At 39.2% G+C, this 24733-nt stretch overlaps 1 protein-coding gene across 3 annotated transcripts; it reads right to left on the reverse strand.

Moving 5' to 3' along the window:
- Positions 1–729: 729 nt before the first annotated feature.
- On the reverse strand, positions 730–22526 carry setd7 (SET domain containing 7, histone lysine methyltransferase). Of its 3 annotated transcripts, none has more exons than XM_073486274.1 (8): positions 22457–22526; positions 21000–21129; positions 12540–12741; positions 12072–12261; positions 8253–8334; positions 8025–8142; positions 5860–6017; positions 730–1632 (listed from the first exon to the last, which is right to left on the reverse strand). In XM_073486274.1, exons 1-8 carry the CDS (start codon positions 22494–22496, stop codon positions 1440–1442), a joined length of 1113 nt encoding a protein of 370 aa, XP_073342375.1. In that variant the 5' UTR covers positions 22497–22526; the 3' UTR covers positions 730–1439. The 3 variants fall into 3 exon arrangements, with proteins under 3 accessions (XP_073342375.1, XP_073342374.1, XP_073342376.1); XM_073486273.1 differs by having other exon boundaries at positions 21000–21159; XM_073486275.1 differs by lacking the exon at positions 22457–22526 and adding an exon at positions 22174–22215.
- Between the last annotated feature and the right edge of the window lie 2207 nt (positions 22527–24733).

Consider the following 24733-nt stretch of genomic DNA (forward strand, 5'->3'; position numbering starts at 1 on the left):
AACTCAAGTATCTAACTTAAATACACGGATGTGTAAGTCAGAGTTAAATAATTTCTGCTTCTATAGTTCTACCAGTAACATGACTACATTACATAGGGGTGAACTTAAATCCAGATACTTGGCGTGGGATTCTAGCACTATCCCTTAACAACGAATTAATAGTCTGACAAAAATGTTAGGTTGAAAAATCTGACATTTCATTACAAAATTAAATGGTTGGCTACTCAAAATTAGCTCAAATTTAGCAAGAAAGTTCACTATTGTATCACCTGGTATTTAAAAAATATAAATGAGATCCATAATACTACCTTTGGATTTATATTAAGTTACTTAGCTTTTAGCATTGCAGTTACTCCAATTATCTGCATTAAAGGCATTTAATAGCATTCCTTTTCAAATAATTTCTCAGACATTAGCTCTCAATTTTGATCCACAATAAAATACTAAATCTGTGCGCTATACACAAAATACTTGTAAATCAGTGTACAATATATAAAAAATACCAGAGTACTTGTAGTAGTACAGCTAAGTTTTTCGAGGAACTAGGAAAACACCGTTTTCATGTCTTTTAAAGAAACCCAATTCATAAATTCATGTGAAATATTTTTTCTTTTAAAACTTGACAAAACACCTTTGAACAATACAATATCTTTGCGATAAATGGTAGTTTTAGATAGCATCTATGGCAAAAACACACACAAATTCCATCACTTAAGCATTGCAATTGGATTGATTTTTATGTTGGACTTTATTTTGTAGGTTATGAACACAGATATTAGGTTAGAAAAGTGCAACAGGCTCACTGTAGGTCTTTCCTGTATTGGTAGACCATCCATTATTTCCTACCAGTGTGCTTACATTACAAATCACCTCTACAAAGCTCAGGAAATACAGTTCCTTACCAATTCAGATATTATAAATAAATTAGTCTCTGTGATTTTTACTGTTTACAAGGTGAATAGGCTATAAAGTAACACTTAAAATGTATGAATTGGGCCAGCTGAATTAGTTCAATGATGTGTGAGCTAAACTGTTTAAACAGATAAAATAAATACTGCGTGGTAAGATAGTTCTGTTAAACTCAACACCTTAAGGACAGCCCTGCTCAGTAAACTGCATCCACTATGTAACACAAGTGGCATATGGTTTAGTGAAGACAGACAAAACAGCATCTCAGGCCAGAGGCATGTCTCCTCCAATAACATTTGGTTTCTTGCATAGTTCTTGTGTTTCTTTGGCCTTGGATCTCCCAAGACCTTCATTCACACTGAATTGCTCAAGCAGTATTCTAATTCAAATACCATATGAAGCACAGGAACTTCTCAAATATCTACAGTGTGGTATGCAGTCGCAGGGGATATCATAATGCTGCGAGAGAGTCTTGTGAGAATGTAGCACAGGTAGAGGGGTGTTTTATTGTCCAGAGGACTTCTGTGTTCTTATTGGCCAGTGGGAGCCCCTTTTCGCAGCTGGAACTCCTTCAGCTCCTGCTTGTACCAATCAGGAGCCTCGGGGCCATTCCTCCCCGTTGGCTCATGATCATAACCATAAGCAACCGTTAGCTCCTCGTCTTTCTGCACAGCCCTAAGGGTTCGGATGCACTTGATAGGCCCAAAACGAGGGTGGACAAACCTGCACAAACCCAAAATAAAATTAAAACTGCATGCAGTGATGATCTATATTTCAATAACAAGTAGACAAAACAGACTAATTACATGGTACATACGGGCAGGACTCTGATCAAATGTGAAATTTAGGAAAATATTGGACCATCTACAAAGAAGTTCTAACAACTTCCTGTTTCAAAGCAAGGGTCTTAACAAAGAAGGAATGGTCATTACATCTTTGGGGCCAGACTGATAAGACTGCACTTACACCATGAACAGCAGCGTGAACAGGAGCCTTTCCCACACAAAATTGAGGAAAGGAACAACATAGATAAATAACCTACGGTAACCTACTCTCTGAAGTGTGTTCTTTCATTTTCTGGAGGCATTTCTTCCTCAGAAGTCATACGACGTATATATGTTAGGTTGAAGTGTATTTCTCCATGCATCTCCCAATGTCTTCAAAACAGCCACAGTCACCACAGTCTGACCTCAAAGCCAGATTCGGTGACGTAATGGCCCTTTCTTCTTTTTTAAGTTCCTTGTTTTTAAGGCGTATAATTCCTTGCTACTGCATCAATGTCCAATCAGAACTCAGAATCTTCACCATATACCATCATGAAGACCTTGAGGATTTTCTGACCAAATTTGAGGTAGATTAGGTCAAACTGATAGCAGGAGTACTTAGAAGTAAGAAAAACATGGCATTTCCCATGCCACCAAGTGGCACTACAACTGTAAGTGAAATTTGAGATGTTTATATGTGCAGACTGGGACCCTTATCAAGCTTGTAAAGTTTGGTCCAGATTTGACCACGTGTAGTGGAGTTACATCAACTTCCTGTTTCAAGGTGAATCATTGACATTCGCAGCAGCGCAGCGGCCTCGACCCTTCTGCAAAAACTCACAATCTTCACAATACAGTATCCTGATGGTCTTAGGAGTTTCCCCAGCATATTTGAGGCCTCTGTGGTCATCAGACTAGGAGGACGTCATTGTTTTAAAAAAATGTTATTTCCCGCTGCCACTAGGGGACACTGTGCCTGTAAGCAAATATTGGCATCCAAGTGTGTTCAGAACGGGACACTTATCTATGGAAGCAAATCTGGACCATAATCCAAATTAAAATGGATTAACAGAAATGCTTTTTCATTTTCAGAATATAGCTGCATTTTTTGACTCATAAATAAAATTAATAATAAATCATCCAAACTGCATTTTCATTTTCTTCTTCAAGACTGCTCATTGTGTGACTTAATTAAAATGAAAAAGAAAAGGACGTTTAAGATTTAATTTTCAAAAGATGCCACCAGCAAATAGTTACCAAAATTCAATTTGAAATGTCAAATTTGAAAATTAAAATGCATTAGCATTTCAAGGTCATAGCTACATTATTTGACTCATAAATACAATGAATAATAAATCATCCAAACTGCATTTTCATTTTCTTCTTTAGGTTGCACATTTTATGACACAACTAAAAAGAAAACAAAGAGGACGTTGCTTTTTCGTTTTCATGCCCGCCCCGCAAAAAAGAGTCCATAATTCAAATGAATTGGCAATCCCAAGCGGCGCAGGAGAGTGACGTCAGTGGCCGCTCTTCTTCTTCAGCCCCCAGTCTGACCGTGCTACGCATAGACATATATACATAGACGCCTCGTTGAGCGCTGGACCGTACGTCGACGTCGCCGCCATATTGGAGGAGGCAGCTCTGCCCCGTGAACTAATACAAGTGAATGGAGTGAACTTTATAAAGCTCCTTCTACAAAGTGCTGTAAGTTAATGTCTCTCATTTACACATTCACACACGTACGAATATATTCAGGAAACAGATAGGAACCAAAAACAACGTCTGTACCGTCCTCTGATGATTATAAACGTTAACTACTCCTTACATGTTCAGTATAAAGGTAGGCACCAAACCACCGGATGTACTTTTATAATGTTTTTATGAGTGTTTACAGCTGCCAACGTATGTAACGCTGCTACTGTGATGATAAATGACGGTTAAATATTGAATCTGTGTCTATAATAACCAGATCCTGACATGTAAATGTGACATCTGTCTACCATACTGTCAACTTAAATATGGACAACTGACTGCATAATATATGAATCAGAATCAGAAATACTTTATTAATCCCCGACTGGAAATTGTTTGCGTTACAGCTGCTCCCATTCAAAGTCAAGAATATGCAGAAAAATAGTAATAATAATAGTAATAATAATAATAATAATAATAAAAACTACATATATTCATCTGCTGGTTTCCCAGCCTTACACTGAAAGATAAAAACAGCTTGTACAGCATTATTAAAACATGTTCCAAGATCACGGGAGTGAAATTTAGGGACCTGACCAGTTTTTGTGACCAACAAACTCTGAGGAAAGCAAACAACATTTTGTCTTCTCCTGGTCACGTGCTTGCAAGTGAATTTCCTCTGTTTCCCTCAGGTTGTTGCTATGTCTCACCTGTCTGTAAGACTAACCGTTTTTTTAAATCTTTTATCTCCTCTGCTATTCGTCTCTTAAATTCCTTTTATTCCTTTACCATGTACATCTTATTGGTCAACATGTGCAACCTATCTATTTATTCACTCTATTCAACTATTGATCCTTGATGACACTATTCCTTGGCATTCTATTTACTTACTCTACCTTATTCCCTATCTATTTATTGTGTGTACTGTGTTTTTGTACTGTGCCAGTATGCAAGCTGCCGAAACCAATTGCCCCTGGTGGGATTAATAAAGTTGTCTGAGTCTGATATATGGTGCATATTTATAAAAGTAGCCTACTGCAACTTTACTTTTTTTTTTACCATGAAATGTTATTTTATACAATATCATATTTTATAATGTTCTGTCATGGAGTTTATCACTTCACTGCTAAAAGAAAAGAAAGCAGGCTCACTGCCAGTTGCAGTTTCTTATCTTGATTTTCAGACTTTGTTAATTTTTTGTCTCCATGATTGTTATTATCAGTACTTAGATTATCAAAAATCACTGTATTTATAAAAAACGACGTTGGTGCTTTTTATTCCCACAGATGTCACATTTACATGTCAGGATCTGGTTATTATAGACACAGATTCAACATTTAACCGTCATTTATCATCACAGTAAAAGAGTTACATACATTGGCAGCTGTAAACACTCATAAAAACATTATAAAAATACATCCGGTGGTTTGGTGCCTACCTGTATACTGAACATGTAAGGAGTAGTTAACGTATATAATCATCAGAGAACGTTACAGACATTGTTTTTGGTTCCTGTCTGTTTCCTGAATATATTCGTACGTGTGTGAATGTGTAAATGAGAGACATTAACTTACAGCACTTTGTAGAAGGAGCTTTATAAAGTTCACTCCATTGACTTGTATTAGTTCACAGGGCAGAGCTGCCTCCTCCAATATGGCGGTGACGACGACGTATCGCAGCAGCGGGCCAATCCGCTCAATGAGGCATCTATGTATATATGTCTATGGTCTATGGTACCAACACAACCTTCACACTCTCCTCTTGTCTCTTCTCTTGCTCCAGCGTCAAATATGCACACCGCCCCCTAACGTATTAGATGCGTAGCACGGTCAGACTGGGGGCTGAAGAAGAAGAGCGGCCACTGACGTCACTCTCCTGCGCTGCTTGGGATTGCCAATTCATTTGAATTATGGACTCTTTTTTGCGGGGCGGGCATGAAAACGAAAAAGCAACATCCTCTTTGTTTTCTTTTTAGTTGTGTCATAAAATGTGCAACCTAAAGAAGAAAATGAAAATGCAGTTTGGATGATTTATTATTCATTGTATTTATGAGTCAAATAATGCAGCTATGACCTTGAAATGCTAATGCATTTTAATTTTCAAATTTGACATTTCAAATTGAATTTTGGTAACTATTTGCTGGTGGCATCTTTTGAAAATTAAATCTTAAACGTCCTTTTCTTTTTCATTTTGATTAAGTCACACAATGAGCAGTCTTGAAGAAGAAAATGAAAATGCAGTTTGGATGATTTATTATTAATTTTATTTATGAGTCAAAAAATGGGGGTGGTGGTGGTGGTGGTGTCCACAACCATGTTTGGGTGGGTCGTGTCGGTCAAGTGGCATCGACATAAATGCCGGGACCCAAGGGTTCCCAGCAGAACATTGCATCATAACGAGATCATCAATGTTATTCACATCACCTGTCAGTTGTTGCTGATCGGTGTATATGAATCTGTCCTACTCTCTATCCTCATCTCTTTGTACTTACGGGTCATATTTGCAGTTGGGGGTGAAGGAGTGGTTTGCCTTGTGACCCAGAGAGGCACAGTATCTCTCCGTCTGCTCATATGGTGGCGGGACATCGATCACCGTATCCTCGTCCAATGAGATTGTGTTCCCATTCAGTGCCCAGTCCCTGCTGTCCACCTGAGTCGATATATTCATGAAAAAAAACAAATAGTTTAGTAAGAACTTACACAGAAAATTAAGGATGCATTGAAAGGATGCAAAAATGTAACATTTTCTCATTTAGCACCATTTACCCATTAATTTTAACTACATAGTAAAACCATTTATCTTCAAGCCTTCTATTTTGACCATGACTTTTAGCTATCTAAACTATTTTTCCATTACTATAAGCTAACTATTTACCACTAGCTAGCTTTTACTTTTAGCTTTTTGAACTATACATTACTAGGTCTACAAGCTAACTTGTCACTTTTAGTCATTTGAACTATTTATCCACACAATCTATTTACCACTAGCTTTTACTTTTAGCTATTTGAACTATTTGTTCATTACTATAGGCCATCTACCACTAGCTAGATTTTTAACCTTTAGGTATTTGAACTATTTATCCATTACTATAACAGGCTGGACACACTTGATGCCTGTGTACTGTGTGGCGGCTGCGTTACTGAGCTGCTGCGGCTCACTGTGTTTGTGTTCACATAAGTTGCGTGGCAGCTCCTGCCTGCCCAATCTGTTTATATGGAGTTTGACTTTGATAATTAGAGATAAATATGATGATGTGATTTTCCTTTACCCCACTGAAAGACCAAAAAGCCGTAGGGGGCACTACAGGGAGCGAAAGTGAAAGGAAGAGAGTACACAGGAAAGAAACTGTCCCTCCCCTGTTGTGTGTATTCTCTTCATGTCTGTGACATATTCTACACTTACAGATATTAAAACTGTAGTGAAATGCTGGTATGATGTCCATATGACAGTCTACAGGTAGTTTTCAGGTAAATTTTTGATGAGAACTGTGCACGTGCTGTGGTAGAAATAGACAAGATCTCTAGATCACGTGATGAAGCAGCCACACTTGAGACACATCCAGTGTGAACGGTCTAACCTGTTAACATGGACGCCAAAAAGAAAAGCACATGCATCCAGTGTGTCCAGCCTGTAAGCCATTTACAACTAGCTAGCTTTTATACTTTTAGCTATATTAACTATTTATCACTAATTAGCTTTTACTTACAGTTATTTGAACTATTTATCTATTATTATAAGCAGGGCTGGTGCGATGCGTCGATGTAATCGATTACGTAAATACCTCGATTTGTATTATGTGCATCGACGTCTCACCCACGATCATCTACAGTGTGAGTATTTTAAGCAGAGACTGAACAACATGGTGCTCTGCAAATTAGAAATGGCTTATCACAAGAGTACTACCGGCATGCTCGAGCACTTGAAGCGGAAGCATCCCGGGGCAAATTCTCAAGATGGCAGCAGGAGCAATGGGAATGTCACTCCATGGGCCGTGTGTTGGGAACCCCTGCTGATCAGTTTGCCGAAAGGCGAACCTGCCATGTTGTTCTGCTACTGGCATGCTGGTCCTACTTGTGATCGTTTGTCCTCATCAACAGATTAAACAGGTTAAACATGCTGGTCCTACAGTGATTGTCTGCACCCACGGATGTGTTTTAATCTGGTGCACAATGCCACACTGAGTGAATACACTTGACACATTACGTTACACTCCACTGTGGCTTCAGTCATAGTCTGATAGTCAGTATATGTGATTGGCCACCGGATCGTGACGTTAGCTGGGTTTCTTCAAAAGTTGAGCTGGCTTCAACCTCATTAAAATGAATGGGAAAACCTGTGTTTTCACCGCAACGCCTGATCTAATGTCCCGTTTACTTTTTGTCCCCACCCAAACTTAATATATATATGTTAGGATTACACAGATTGCCAGATACGACTGGGCTATTTTTTGTTGGGGAATAATGCCCTGCAGTGCATACTCTGTCATATTTGTTTGTTGATAATTGAAGATGATCGATAATAAAATTATCGTTAGGGGCAGCCCTAATTATAAGCAATTTAGCAATAGCTAGCTTATACTTTTAGCTATTTGGCAGTTGGCGTAGTAGTTATAATGACAGACAAATAAAAGTGCAGCGCTGCACTGATGTGTCATACCTCAGAGTGTGTGATGCGTACTCCATTGTAAAAAGCCATCACAGTGTCAGTCTCCGCATCTGTCTTGGCAAACAGGCCCTGTCCTGCTCCTTTGATCAGAGAGTCTGCCACAAACACCCTGACACACAGGGACAATATGAAGAGCAGTTCTCAAGTGGCTCTGCTCCAGTATGCTGAATTCAGATATATTTTTCTCATAGTAGAATGTACAGTAAAAAGTCTACTTACCTTTGGCTCTCATAAGGGTCAGGAAGCAGAGTGTGAGTCGCAATACAGGTGGATGTAGACTTGTCATACGAGTACAAAGCACCTTAAAAACAGTCATGTTAATATACAGTTGTTTACACAAATGCCTGTCTCCATTAAATACAAGTAGAAGAATATAAACCAGAATTCACCCCATGATGTCACCATTATCATTGTAAATGTGGTACACTATGATGTCCAAAATATATGATGAATTAGGTCCTTGTCAACCTTGATTGTTGACTAGGATTTTTATACTTACACAGGAGTACCTGAATATCCATGTCATCATACATTTTGTAAAGAGTATACACAATGTAGACTACATCACTGTCTTTGTCTGCATTTTGTATATTTATTGCAACATCATGTGCTTCATTTTGAATATCTAATGTAAAGTCAGTTATTTATTATGGCAACACATGCTACATTTCTGTACATTCATTGTACAGTGCCTAAAAAACGTATTCACCCCCTTGGATATTTTCCCCTTTTATAAAAGCATTTTTTATAAACAGAATCATGGTCAATATAATTTGGCTTTGGCTGGAATTTACAAAAAAAAGAAAAAATAACCTTTAATGTCAAAGTGAAAACAGATTTCTACAAAGTAATGTCAATTAATTAAAAATATATAATGTAAAATAAGTGATTGCATAAATATTCACCCCCTTTAAAGTGACTGAGCTAATTCAACAGAGGACCAGCCAATTGGTGCTAGTCTCACAATTACTGAAATGGAGATCACCTGCATGCAGTGACTGTGTCTCAAGTGATTGTAGTATAAAGACACCTGTGTCTGGAAGGTCTAGTCACTGGTTAATCAGTATTCCTGGATATTTTACACCATGAAGACAAAAGAACACTCCAAGCACCTCAGTGAAAGTGTTATGGATAAGTATAAGTCAGGGGATGGATACAAAAACATTTCCAAGTCACTGAACATCCCCCGGAGTTCAGTTAAATCTATCATTAAGAACTGGGAGGAAATATGGCACATGTGTAAATCTGCCTAGAGCAGGCCGTCCTCACAAACTGAGTGGCCGTGCAAGAAGAAGACTAGTGAGAGAAGGAAGACAAAAGCTTCAGCAGCTGAGATGGGACAGACTGCATACAACAACTGTTGCTCAGGTTCTTCACCATTCAAGGCTTTATGGGAGAGTGGCAAAGTGAAAGCCACTGTTGAAGAAAGCTCATTAAATCTCAACTAGAGTTCATGCATGTGGGAGACTCCAAGGTCAACTGGAAGAAGGTTCTTTGGTCTATTGAGACCAAAGAGGAGCTTTTTGGCCATCAGACTAGAAGCCATGTTTGGCGGACACCAAACGCTTCACATCACCACAAACACACCATCCTCACCATGAAGCATGGTGGTGGCAGCATCATGCTGAGGGGATGCTTCTCAGCAGCAGGCCCTGGAAGACTTGTAAAGGTAGAGGGTAAAATGAATGCAGCCAAACAGGGAAATCCTGGAGGACAACCTGATTCAGTCTGCAAGAGAACTATGACTTGGAAGAAGATTTATTTTTTAGCAAGACAATGACCCGAAGCATACAGCGAAGGCTACACAGAAATGGTTTAAAGATAACAAGGTGAATGTTCTGGAGTGGCCGAGTCAAAGCGCAGACCTCGATCCAATAGAGAATTTGTTGCTGGACTTGAAAAAGACTGTTCACGTCCGATGACCATGCAACCTGACAGAGCTTGAGCAGTTTTGCAAAGAAGAATGGAGTAAAATTGCAGTGTCCAGATGTGCAGGCCTGATTGTGACCTATCCACACAGACTCAGTGCGGTGAATACTTTTTATAGGCAATGTATTTAATTGTGTACCTGAAATCACATGACCTATGTACTGCAGTAAAACCTTGAAGTACATTAACCCATTGAAGCATGGTATTTAAATAACCAATGTGGTAACTCCTCATTTGATTTGCAACTAATCTATGTTTTTGTCTTTTTCCTTGATTTATTGTCACAAAACAGTTCCTAAACTAGCTAGGAAAAACATTATTTCATTATTCACATGGAACAGAGGTCTTTGCTTCACGGTAATCTTGTTAAAATGCTGCTCCACAAGGTTTAGGTATTATGATGATATATCAGTGTTTTCTGCTAGTGCACATAATGTCCAGCTGGGTGAAAGTAGTAGCCAGCTGGGGTGGGGGGGGTATGGAGGGGCAGTGTGTCTATACCCAAATACACATATACACAAAGCTGTAGTCTTACTATATTTATTTTATTTCCTTTAAAGTAAAGATAAAACTTGGAACTGGAACTTGGCCTACTATATAAAAAATAAAAAAAACAATAAAATGTAAAAAAGCAAAAAAAAAAGCATCTGCTCTTTTTTCTTTTCATTTCTCTTCAGCCCTTCATCTAAACATGTGACCTACTGTAGTATAAAAATTAAAATGCAATAAAAATTAAAATAAACATTTCTCAAAAAAGCATCTGTCCTTTTCTTTTTAATGTTGCCCAACCTTTTATGCCTCTCTGTAATATGGTAGAATGCATTTACATGCAATGAGAGGGATGAAGCAGCAGACCTACTTGGGTCCGTGGGTTATCTTTTTCTTAATTTTTAAATTAGACTACACAGTGCATGGGTAATTCTAAGTGCATTTCCAAATGACTCTAGATAAACTCAATAATATCTCATAAGAAACAAATCTAAAATGTCAATGAATTAAATCATATTCCTAACATCAAAATAGTGAGTGAAGTTTAGAAAGAATGTGCTCCTGTGCTGCTGCTGGAGGGCGGGCTGCTTGTCTCAGTCAGCAGCGGTATTTTAGATTTGTGGCAAACTAAGCTAAACGGTTAAACCACATATAGACAGCTTTCTTTTTAGCTTGTTTGTAAAAATTAGCTGTTAGCTGCTGAGCTTGTGAGCTGTGCTTGTTACTGGATAGACAGAGCAGATTAAAATATCGCACTCTACATGTTCATGTTTATGCAGCTTGGACAGGTGTATTGATTAAGTTTTGGCTTTTTACTAGCGAAGGTTTTACTGCACTTACTTTCAGTAACTACAAGCGTAGTTCACGTCAACCTTCAGGTTATCTTTCACTGTGCAGCACTGACACACAGAGCGGGGCAGAGCAAGACTGTGCAGATCACTAGATGGCGAGTTGGGGAAAAATATGCGTTTTTAAAAAAAACTGATCCGCAGAGATCTTCTCTCGAAAATAAACGGACCTGATTAAAATGGTCAAAACACAATAACGCAGTTTCACATTAAAAATCAGCGTTTCTCCAACAGACACAGGACGTCAGGGGGGAAAGAACAGGCGGCTGGAATGTCCAGCTGTTTGGCTGGAATGTCCAGCTGTTTGGCCTTCGGCCAGCGCTTTGGGAAAACCCTGATATATTCAATAAGACGTGTCAGAGATGTGCCACTGTGTACTGTTTATAGTGTCCCTTTGTCCCTATGAGAGCATTTATGGCATCAATATGATGTTGTATTTTTAAGGTATTCAGCTCCAAAAACCTGTGATGCCAAATACCTATTTGTTTATTTTATTTTTTATAACGGATCTTTATCGTAATATAAAATTAAAAACACTAATATAGAAGATTTTGTTCATATCCGACTATTAACTTCATATAGTGAGTGAGTATATCATATACTCACTCAAAGATCAAACACTTACATCTTGAATATTACATGTGACCAATTTCAGAAAAGAAGACGATTCTAAATCCATTAATTCCTGAAGCTCGTATGTAAAAAGGTCACCTGTACAACATCTACAAACTAAGTACCAATTCAATATCATAAAGATGACATCTGTACTTACTGTTGGGTGTGATTTCAAAGCGTGGCCTTCCACTCTCATTGGAGATCAGGGTGGCGAGGCGAGCCTCAATTAGCTCCCCATCCACAAAGCTTCCATAGAGAGCCGTCCGTCTGTCAGGGTAGATGTATGCTACAGATTCACCGGTCATCTCCCCATCCTCATTCACCTCTCCAAACACACAGCCTCCATCCTAGATGCACCACAGTACACACCGACATGCACAATACACACAGTTAATACTTCTACTATGTTCTATATGTGCAGAACTCATGCACCACATCAGAATTGTTTCCCTGTCTTAAACATGGCTTTCAAGGACATTTAGTGCCATATAGAACTTCTAATTGCAAGATAAATACAGAACTTATGAAATATGGCCTGAGAAGTGCTTGAATTCATGTAACCAAGTGAATTCTCCATACATATAAACATAGCCACTGTGTTGTAGTGAGCGCTGAGCTGACTCACAGGGTAGTAGACCCAGCATTCCCCACAGCGGTTGTTGTCTTTGTACTGGCCCTTGAACACTAGGTGCCCCTCTCCATCAAACTCCTGAGCGGGCCCATTCAGATCACCATCCACATACGTCCCATGGAGGACACCGCCATCTTCATATGTATATATCCCCTGGCCCTGTAGAGCATCGTCTACATAGAAACCTTCCAGGGTGCTGTGGAGGTGAGGGACAGCAGAACTGCAGTTAAAAAAAATAAAACTAACAAGCCATTATTAAATTCAATCACCTAAAGGTAAAAAAGAATCTAAACAACAGTTTCATTCATGTAAAATGACTTAAACTATCTTAAAATGGAATTATTAGAGTGCATTTATTGTAATGAGTGTTAAGCTGTAATTAAATCATATTGATAGTCTATTGTATACTATTAAGTACAACAAAGTGTTAATGCCATTTTGTAAGCATTGGTTTAGCATTTCCTGACGCTGTACTGTACTATTGTTACTGTTGTTCTGGTATTGGACTACAATGTCAGTGTCCTAGTGTCCTGTGACCAGTACAAAGCTGTGGTCTCTGTATGCAGACTATAGTATATCAACTCTTGTCAAAGATGACCACAAGTGCTATTTTTGCTAGTACAAATCAAGTCTCGTGTCTTTGGTCACAAGTTCAAGTCAAGTCTTAAGTCTCTTACGCCTATGTCTAAGGAACTGAAAGCATGTACTTTGGTATTATCAGTCCTTTATCTATTAGCATACAGTATCAGCATTGATCAGTTTTTTGGTATATGATCACTTTATACAGGTTTATTGCATTTCAATATGAAAAAACACTCAATGAAAACTTTCCCTTAGAGTTCATAACTGTATTTTGCCTTGTGACTAGTGTTGTTTTTGGCAGCCTGTTTTAATTTTAGTTTTAGTCTAGTCTTTGTGTCAAATTGTCATTTTAGTTTTTATTAGTTTTAGTCACGTTTATACTCTTTTTAGTCTAGTCAAGTTTCAGTCGACTGAAAGTCTGAGCATTTTAGTCTTATTTTAGTCAGAATTATCCATGACTATTTTCGTCTAGTTTTAGTCGATGAAAACTGATGACATTTTAGTCTAGTTTTAGTCAATGAAAATTGTACTTTAGTCTCTTTTTAGTAATGCAATTCTATTTAACCCAGTTAATATAGTACAAGTACCTAGTATAGAATAGACCAAACCAACATTTTCTTTAAGTCACCCATTTCACAAGTCAAACAAGGTTTTCTTATTATTATATTATTGTTACCTTATAGACTCAAGAATACATTCAATTCCAGACACGGAAGACGCTCTGATTTGAATTTACAACACATTTATTTTACCTACCAAACATGTCAGAAGTAGCTACACACACATAAATTTAAATAAAATATATAAATAAAACAGCTTCAAATGACAATGCCAGAAAAAATTGACATTACATTCAAGTTTAACTTAAAGAGAAACAAGGTGCTTGAATGCTCGAGCTACAATAACATAATAAAAAAGTGCAAATAAAATGTGTGTGTCTGTGACTTGTATTGCTTGTAAACTGAAGTCAGATTTTGCATCATAAAAACTATTACAAGATATAACACTACAAATGGTTTGGACCTTAGGGAGATATAATGAGATGGGAATTCGTTGACAGAAAAGAACAAATAACAGATAGTAGGCTACTGAATTCTTTGTGTCAGACTTAACTTTGTGTCTTGAGTTGTCGTTAACGTTAACCCACCGCAGCTGCATCGTCTAAATAATGCTGTGCGAGTGGGGATTGAGGAAGCGACGTCGCCTGCGTCTGCGCAGTGCGACCTGATGCAGCCCCTGAATTGAGACTCAGGAAACAGAAATATTGCAAATTAATAATAATAGCGAGACAAAATAACGTTATAACATTTCGTCTCGTCTCGTTTTGGTCAACGAAAATGAAGAGATATTTTAGCAGAGTTTTTATTTTGTAAACCACATTTAGTCCGTTTTTATTCGTCAACAATATTGCATTATATATTTGATTATAGTTTTCGTCACATGACCACCATTTACGTTGCGTCTCGTTTCCGTCACGTGATAAAGGTTCGTTGACGACGATATTTAGTCATAATTTTCATTGACGAAAGCAACACTACTTGTGACATGAACATTTAGTTACAGTATAGAGCAGTATTGAGGTCCTACGTACCTACTTAGCCAGCCTGACCAGTCATAGCAAAGCCAGCACTATGTGAACAAGTGTGTCAAGCAAACACTCATCTTTTCAAAATATCTATCCAATGGCAAACTAATCAAGCAAGCTAACGTTAGATAGCTACTTATGCTGAGCTTAAAAATTATGTTAACCATCCATAGATGCTAACATTAATTTTCACAAGGTTGATGGATGGCTGATGGCTAGAATGGATGGACCGGAGGGATGGGGAGGGACACCCGATTGGTTGTTATCAGCAGCCCTGTCCCTGCTCGGGAGAGGGCGCAAGAGCAAGTCACCAGTTGTGTGGCCTGGTCCCAATGACAGGGTTAAACTCCACACACTAGTGATAGGAGACTCCATTGCCCGCAACGTTAACTAAGCGTTGCCAGCCACTGTCTATTTACCTGGGGCTTCCGACAGAGGCTAATCTAAGGGTGCTGGCATCACGCAGGGAGAAACAGGGAACCCAACCACACAGCACCACAAGCGACAGCATCATTGTAATTCATGCTGGCGCCAAACAATATCTCTCTGAAGCAGTCTGAGATCACAGAAGTTAACCTAGCCAGGACTTTTAAGGTGCTGCTGATGACATACAAAACTGTACACAGCCTTGCCCTGTCGTACATGTCAGATCTCATTATACCATATATTCCACCTTGTGCATTACGCTCTCAAAATTCAGGGCTCCTGACGGTTCCCAGGGTTAAGAAGATGTCAGCTGGCTGCAGGGCTTTTTCCTATCATGCCCCCTTCCTCTGAAATAACCTCCCAGCTGACATCAGAATCTGGCTCTATTGACGCCTTTAAATCTAAACTCAAAACTTACTTCTTTGACTTAGCCTTTAAGTAGTCCTTGACTTCGATTGCTAGCTTCTTCAGTGGGTCTGTCTCAGTCTCAGTGAGTTAACTATAGTATTAGAATTCACATTGTCCTGCCGATGAGAAAATTAACTTTGCATTACTCTAACTTTTGTTTTTGTTTTCTGTTCCCACAAGCAGCAAGCTTGGACCATGGCCCCCTGGGACCATCTATCTCTCCTGGCTCCTGCTGCTCCACATATTGATGGATATGGATCATCATACCCTTAGCTCCGCTGGATCATTGCTCTCTGTTTTACTGTAAATTATCTTGTGTGGCCTGCCCTCTTCCAGGTCACCACGGTGGAGAGGAGGTTGTGTGGCTCGGGCGCCACTTGGCGATCCCTCGGCCTGCTCAGTCCTCTCCTGGATCCACACACTTTACATATATTATAATTTGTATCAGATAATCTGTCAATGCAACTTATAAACAGTGATTTTGTTGTTCTGTTCTGTACATGTGACATCTATTGCATATCTGTCCATCCTGGGAGAGAGATCCCTCCTCTATGGCTCTTCCTGAGGTTTCTTCCATCTTTTTTCCCCCGTTAAGTTTTTTTTTTTCTCAATATGGCAAGTTTTTCCTCACTTGAATCGATGGTCTAAGGACAGAGGAGGTCGTTCACTGTACAGTTTGTAAAGCCCACTGAGGCAAACCATGAGCGCACACTGTCCGCCAAATACCGCAGACGGGGTCCCGAGTCCTCACGAGCAGTGGGAAGAAGAATGTATCGGTGCATCGTTTTCATCACAACATCTAACTACAAGTAGCTACCTCATGTCTCATTCACCTGTAAGTAAACATTTAATATTATCATATTGAACGTAAACAACCTCATAGCCATTGCTATTGATAGCTGTCAAGCTAGCTTTGTTAGCATTCAGAAATTGTTTTGAAAGTGCATTTTGATGTTGTTACTTATTGCTGGTTAGCTAGCAGCAGCTGGCTATGGTAACGTTAGCAATAGCAAAGCTATAACACTTTTTTGTTACCCTCAGTGATTCACAGACGAACGTGAATATTGTATTGGACTCTTAATAATATGATGTTTTGCATGTTAAGGCTTCCACGATGAGAGCATAGTTGACTGATGAGGACACGCCAGAGCGAAGCACATCATCACGTCAGAGCGGACGACAGGAGGGAGGCAGAGGCCGTGGATGTGGGAGTGCGACAGGTCAAGGAACAGATGTTCTTGGAAAAGATTACATATGTCAAGTAGAAGATCTTCAAGCTCAAAGGATTACACATGAGCAGGTATCTAAAGTAGAACATTACTTGCTTTTTTTCTGATTAACGCCACCTACAACTAAACTATTTGTGTTTGTACAGTATATTGACCAGGCATGTAACTTGGACTCACAAGCACCCTAATCAGAATCACATTTTTTGCAAAGTAATTTTTCACAATTTGAATTTGTGTTTTGGTGCATAACAATAAACATAGTAATTGGAAAAATGTAAAGAAAGATAAAGGGCTGGTAGTTCAAGTCAAAAGCATGAATAGATATAATGAAAAAAAAAGTAATATAACCTGGGACATCTATACAGTTTTGTCCATGAATGTATAAAGTATTCACCATTGAAAGTGTATAAGTTCACAGTATGCTGAGGACAGTTGAGCTCTGATCCATATAAATATCTAATCATGTTGCTCATCTGTTGCTTTACAGGCCAGAATTCGAGGACTACGTTTGGAGCAATCACAACAAGTGCTGGAACTCTGACACCTATTTATTTGTTCTGTATTTACTCCTTGTTTTGCATTACCTCTAACTTGTTTGAATAAGGTCTTGAAAATGATAAATGCCTTTTCTTTACACTTCCAGCATAAACACCCAACCCATTACAGTTCTTACATTTTGCTTGATGCACTAATAATAACAACTGAATCAGGTAAGAATTTTTGGAATTTTTTAGAACACATGCAAAAAAATAAAATAACACTACAAAAATAGTATACCTTTTATCATTTAGACAATATACAGTACAATAAGCATAAACAACTATATACAGGAAGGACGTCCAGAGGTTTCTTGACTGATTATAAACACAGATCAGTGTTGGCCAACAGGTTAGGCTGCTGATGTCGGTACTGAATTGTCATTCAGTGTGCAACAAGTGAACACAGAACGAAATTTTGTTTCAGAGGCTCAGCATAGAATTAAAATATTAAAGTATATATATAAAAAAAATACCACAATAAGAATAATAAATATCAAAAACAGAAACATACTGAAAGTGCAAATTATTGAAAGTGACATTGTTGAGTTAGGTAGTGCAAATATTTTGAGGAAACAAGGTATCCAGAATAACCGACAATTTTCACTTAGAGTTCATGGGGGAAAAAAAGCTGTTACAGAGCCTTGTGGTCCTGCACCGAATGCTGCAGAACCTCTTTCCAGAGGCCAGCACGGAAAACAGTCCATGGCGAGGGTGGGAGGAGTCTCTGATAATATTCCCAGCTCGGGACATGCAGCACTTGGGAGCAATGTCCTGAATGGAGGGGAGAGAAATCCCAATGATCTTCTCCGCTGTCCTCACCACTCTCCTCACATTCTTCCAGTCAGAGGCTTTGCAGCTTCCACACCACACGGAGATGCAGCTGGTCAGGATGCTCTCTATGGTGCTCCTGTAGAATGTAGTGAGGATGGGCGGGGGCAGGAGGGCTCTCCTCATCCTTTGCAAAGTGTGTCATACTTCGCTACCACATCGGACATGTGGTCAAGTCGCACGTCTGAACCTTACCTGAGCCTCACTGCCCACTTCATCGACCAAGATTGGAATTTGAAAAGCAAATGTCTTCAAACTGCCTACTTTCCTGACGACCATGCAGGTGAAGTCATTGCTTCAGGACTGACAGAAGCGCTTGCATCCTGGGGACTGAGTGAAGGCAAACACGTCTGCATCACAACTGATAGTGGGGCGAATATACAAATTTAGTCTGTCTTTACACAAAGGAGAGATTTTGAGAATTTATTTTATATTATAATACCTAGTTTATTTATTTGGAGTTGACCAACTAATTTAATGGTCTGTTTTGTTTGTGTTCCCTTTTAAAACTTGAAAGCTTTTGCCTTTGTGTTTAGTTTAAAATATATGTACCTGTTTATACAACTGTTTCAGATAAATAAATGTTCTTCAGTACATCTGTCATGTTCAACTTCTGACAGAAAATAAATATTTTTAAATCAAAAATAACCTTCTGATGTCTTCACAACTCACTTATGAGTAACAGAACATTTAAGCTTGACAAAAATAGTAATTTGATTTATATCATGATATATATCGATATCGACTGATATGAAAAAAATTATTGTATCGGGATTTTTTCCCATATCGCCCAGCCCAACATCCAGGGTTTTTGGTTGGCCCGGGTGGTGATGGATTTGCTCGGGTGGTGATGGATTTGCTAGCGCTGATGTCCTCCGTGCATTTGTTGATGTAGGCTGACACAGACATGGCATACTCATCTATGTTGATGTGATCGTTGTAAGTGGCAGCTGCTTTGAACATATCCCTGACAGCAATGTCCGGGATTGATGAGTTTAGCCATGTCTCTGTCAGAATTATTGCGCAACAGTTCCTCATCTCTCGTTTACTCGTTAATTCCAGCTGTAGATGATCTATTTTGTTTTCCAGGGAACAAACGTTTGAGAGAAAGATAGATGGAAGTGGCGTTTTATAGGGGTTAGCTTTTAGCTTGGCTGTTAGTCCTCCCCAACAGCCGCGCTTCCGCCTTCGGTCACACCGCCTCCGCTTGCTCCTCTGTCGGCTCGTGATGCTAGGAGCGTCCAGAGCAACTGGGTCTTGTCAGCGTAGCACTCTGAGGTTATGTAAACACTCCCGAATAGTCGTGTCTATGAAGCCGAAGTCACTGGATGATCGTAATTCCAGCAAGAGATGGCGATCATATATTAATTTGTAGATATTTTTGCCGGTTTTTGGCATCCTAGGCGGCAGATTTTGATATAAATATTCTAAACTATCATGAGCCAGTGTAGCCGCAGCCGGACAGGGCGCCGCCATCTTGAAATGAAGGTAATGAAGTGTGTCTGTACTTTCTCTGCCATTCTTGTCCTTAAACAATGAGCTCACTCCACCACAGCTCCAGCAGTGCGGTGCGTAGACTCTGGTCATGCGCAATGAGTGGTGGGCAGAGTCAGGGCAGGGTGGGTAGGTAAGGACAGGTTGATAGACAGGTAGGCTGTCCATACAATATCTTCGGGCTGTTAGAATTGATTGGATGAAGTTATTATAGCCCTGTCACTGTCAGAGACCATGGAATTTTTTCCTTTTTCTCAAAGCATTTCATATTTTGATTGCTGTCTGTATGTTAAGAGATATTATACAAATATAATAAAAAAGGCTTCTGATTAGAATTACCAACCCGAGCTTTAAAACACAGATTGTTCACAAGTCCTACATCGTAAGTCCGAGTCGAGTCTCAAGTCGGTGTTTCTCAGTCCCTTGTTTGGCAATATGATTACCAAATGTGCCTGTTAGTGCAATTTGGGAAGGCCTGATCCGAGGCATCTCAGAGTGTGGAGGCTTTGCACTGCAATTACTATAAATGGTGGTGGAGGCAAGCCACTTAAAGTTCAGCTTTACACTTTACAGGAAGTATATATGTGTTTCACCAGGGAAAAGCCCTCAAGAATAATAGTGTAGTAGTTGCTTTAGCAGATGTACATCTTGTTAATATCTTGTTAACATGTTATTTGCCACTTCCTATAAAACAACAAAATGGTGCAAACTTCCTACAGCTTTTCTTTGGAAAGCACACAAACAGGGCAAGATGCCTGTCAGGCAGAGCCTTGAGCCACTGTGTATGTCTTTGGTGTATAAGCAAGATACCAGCTGAGCATCTGCTGGTATTCCTTTCGCTTCTACAACCATTGACTCCAGCTGCCTCTCATATCATTTCAGGAGTCATTAAGTCCACTGTGCTTTATCCTTTTCCAATGCCATAAACCTGTGTCTGGTCTGTATTCTGCACTCTTTGGCTCAGTCTGGAGGAAACCAAGACTCCACAGTGCTTAGGTCATTGCTTCAAAACATGTCTGACTATGGATAGAAGTGGTTTCCTTTTATCTCAATATTTAAAAATCTATTACAATATGGTGTTTATTGGTGAAACCTAGAAATTTGAAATGTAAAAGCTGACGGACTGCTCTCACCTGTTTAAATACAGATCTAAATACGTCATTATATTAGAGAATATTTTTGTCACTTTTTTATACAATATTTGCAATATTATGAACGTTTTTTCAAATATTTTGACTGAATTCTTGAAATGTCCCTTTTTTTCCGTGGCTCTAATACACAGTTGTAGTTTTGCAGAACATGCTTAGAAAACTTGGCTCAGTGGCTGAGGTAAATGTCTATTTCCATTTTATCTTTCCAGTACCTTCCATCAAAGAAGAAGAACTTGCCCTTGCCATTCTTCTCTCCATGGGTGAACTGTCCTTCAAAACGATCACTAGATGAGTAGGTTACTGTGCAGAACCCATGTGGCTGACCATCTTCATCCAGTGGACCTGAATACAAACACAAACACACAAACAGAGCTAAACTGAGTGTAATGATTGGACTCAACTGAATGTATTCTTAGCTCCTCACGGTTTGAGTCCAGACTCTCTGTACTTTACATTACACAATCATTTTATCTAGCGCTGGACAGCATATTGGTAATACATTGATATTATGATATGAGACTATGTTTCGTCTGAGACATGTTGTCTTTTCCTGGTTCTAAAGGCTGCATTACAATAAAGTGATGTCATTTATGAAGTTCCCAGATTATTCTGCTTGTTCTACATGTATTGTGTATCGCATTATAGCCTAAAAATATTGCAATATTTTTTTAAGGCCATATGGCGAGTCCTACTTTCATCCACTCTTAAGAACACTGATAAGTGCAGCGCAGCTTCAATGTTTTTAATGTCTCAGGAGGTGCTGGGTTCAGTACTCGCATGCTTCTCTCATTTTAGCATTAGTAAAAAGATCTCTACAACCCTGTTCATTAGCCATGTCGATGAGCCACAAACAAACATACATTTGTAACTTCCATAACTTCAGTGGAGATACAGTATATAGCAAGAAACCCCATAAATAGCAGTGGTTTTGAGATTTTGTTACATCTGCCCATTAACCCTCATTCTTTGAGCGTACTACGAGTGCCCCTTGTGGCCGTCAGTGACTTCCCCGGGTGGCGCAGGATTGACAGGACTTCTACTAATCAAAAGCTGTCCGTCCTAGAAAAGTTTGATTCGAAGGGTTTATACGGGTTCTCCAAATGTATGCCGAATTCACTAGAGGTACCTTACAAGGACGCGCAACATGTCAATAAGAAGCTAACTTTATTTTTCCAGTTTCGGGCTGGGTTTTCATACACATGGAGGGGAGTGTGTTTTAAATAGAAGAACTTCATAAAAGCGGTGCTAACAAACACTGATGAGATAATTCGCAGTCTGAACGCTTACGACGGTTCACGAGATAAAAACGTTTGGCAACACCACACCTGTTCATGCATTACAAAACCGAGCACACGTGTAGTAGACTGTGGAAAATAAAAATGTAACCTTTCATGTAGTTTTACAATTCCTGCCTGCTCACATCTTAACAGCAGCTTCCCCAGCAGCGGGACACAGACAACACTCAGGCCGCCCTCATTCGCTTGTAAAGCGGATTTGCTGGTGAAATAAAGTCCGTGGCGCTGTAAGTTACCGAGCCGGCCCACTGACTGACTCATGGAGATTTACGGAGAACTGACATCAAAAACTCAAATCAACAGACGGATATCGCACATACGCTACATGTCGTTATTTATATCGAAATCAATAGAAGGAAGATGATGTTGCTCACCTTCAACGGCCTCTTCTATGTTTTCATCATCGCTGTCCATGCTGCAGGAGGCTGCTGACCACACCACAGCTTTGACTGCTTTTCCTGTCACCCATGGGGCGTCATGAGCATAGCATGATGTGACAACTGAGTTCAAATGTGATCCTGGAAGTTTTCACTGTATCATGAAATGAGAAATGGTCGTCCATAAATTTTAATATAGCCTAAATTGATTTATTTGTTCAAATAACTTTAAACAATTCTATCAAATCTCATTTTGCAGTAATGCAGTCCCTCTTCTGGGTGGTACATGACACGACCGCATTTTAGATTATCCTTCTGGGTTTTCTTTAGCGATTTTCACATATCATACATTTCTCCCTATATGAATGTAAACCAGATGACATCAACCCCTCCCCATTCTGGAGCAGTAGTGTTTCTGACTGAAATAATTTAATGATAGGGTGAAAATTGGGTCTACCCGCCATGTAGAGATTCAATATAATTTGGTGAATATAAGACCTTCTGCTTTCTAAGAAATCATATTGGTAGGGTGATCTGATGGTACAACAATCCGCTGTGTCCCCCCTTGATGGAAAATAGGCTTCATCCTCAGAGTGGACAGTTTGGTGAATGTGAGGATTTAATATCCTGCTTCATGTCTTATTTAATGAAATCTGATACTGCTTACAGTGTGTTTTTGTTCCTTTTTGATTCTGCCTGTCATATTAAGTTCCTCTCCTTAAAGCTGCAATAATCGATTGTTGAGAGCCACCATGTTACAGTTTCCAGAGAAGGGTAGGACCCAAATGCAGAAACACTCGGGAGGCAGACAGGATTCAGGAACTAAGGGCGAGCTTTATTAAACAAAAGCTGAATGATACAAAAAACAAGAATCCAGGAAAATGAGTCAAAAAGACAAAAACATAAAGTAGCAACAAAAGAGCTTAAACAAAGTGCAAACAAAAGCAAAGTCCAAATCAATGAACAAAAAACAATGGAAGGGGGGACGTCACACAATGGGAGGAACTGAAAAGCTACACCCAACACATGAGGGCACAATTTCAAAATAAAACAGGAAATATCAGAACAACAGAAACGAGGATCATGACACACCACAAGGACACTATTCAATATGGACTTCGGTCAAAGCATACTGAGACCTTAAGAAGTCTGTTGCAGTATCTCTGGTCACCTAATGAATAGAAGTCGAAGATTCATTTCCCATTATGCATGTTTTGTCTCAACAAATTCCTTAAAAAACATATGTCTCTTTTGTTTGCTATTAAGGGTTCACAATAACTATCGGGCCAATAACAGGAAATTTTAATTATTATTTATTATTCCGATAGTGAAATTATAGCTGATAATTCCCCCGATACAGTAGGGGTGGTGTTGTGCTGCTTAAAATTTGGTTTGCTATCTGCCTCTAACACAGAGAAGACGAAAAGGAGAGGGTGGAGGGGAGTAGACATATTTTTGTAGACTAACCCCGAAGTTAGTATCGCCCTGGTTCCCTGCATTGGATTTAGAATTATTGCCAAAAAAGGCTCTGTAGCAAACACAAACTTATGATACTTACACATTTTGTTTAGGAAGATAATATTCACAGATGAACACTATAATCAGGCTATAATCAGACTACATTGCAGTTGCATGACTTAAACGTCACCACCGGTAATTGTCTTACTACACAATTGCTATGCACGTTTCCTGTAAGTTGATCAATCTGCAAGTTGTAAAGTCAGAGTTAGAATAGTTTGCAACTAAGTCTGCCTGTCGAGGGTTAAGTGAGTAGATGAGTCTCTGTGTTTGGCATGAAGACGTTCAATGTAGGTGTCAACTTCTGTAGTCTCATTTAGCCACTTTATGATGGCTGATGATGATTTAATGTTTTATGTCATATAACAAAATGTATAAATATGTTAAGTCTCTTGTAACCATAGACCTAACTCAGGCATTTAACAGATGCAAAAAAAAAAAAAACAATTTACTTCGGAAATGAGGGAACCAAATGTGCAAAAATGCTAATGGATTCCTGGGTTTTAGGACTCGTTACTACAGCACTCTATGGTTGATGCTAGAATCGATGGGCCAGAGGGACAGGGGAGGGACACTCTGCTGTCTGTCTTCAGTGATTGGTTGTTACCTCATCAGTAGCTTACAGTGAAACGAGTTATCACAACAGCGTTAAAGAGTTTCTGACAGAGATTTCAGCATGGAGGATTTCAACTATATCTGACTGCACTGCTAATAAAATATTCTCTGGTTGTGTCTGTGTTCTTATGGCAGCTGATT

Source organism: Pagrus major, chromosome 18, assembly GCF_040436345.1.
Source record: "Pagrus major chromosome 18, Pma_NU_1.0".
NCBI classification, from domain to species: Eukaryota; Metazoa; Chordata; class Actinopteri; order Spariformes; family Sparidae; genus Pagrus; species Pagrus major.

Bases quoted from the DNA above. Each gene is read 5' to 3' on its own strand.
- setd7 (XM_073486273.1), bottom strand. From the start codon at position 22,496: ATGGACAGCGATGATGAAAACATAGAAGAGGCCGTTGAAG. The intron at 6,018-8,024 runs GTATGACACATC...ATATCGACTCAG, and splicing joins TACGCATCACACACTCTGAG to GTGGACAGCAGGGACTGGGC. The intron at 1,633-5,859 runs GTAAGTACAAAG...GGGTTTGTGCAG, and splicing joins CCCAACTGCAAATATGACCC to GTTTGTCCACCCTCGTTTTG.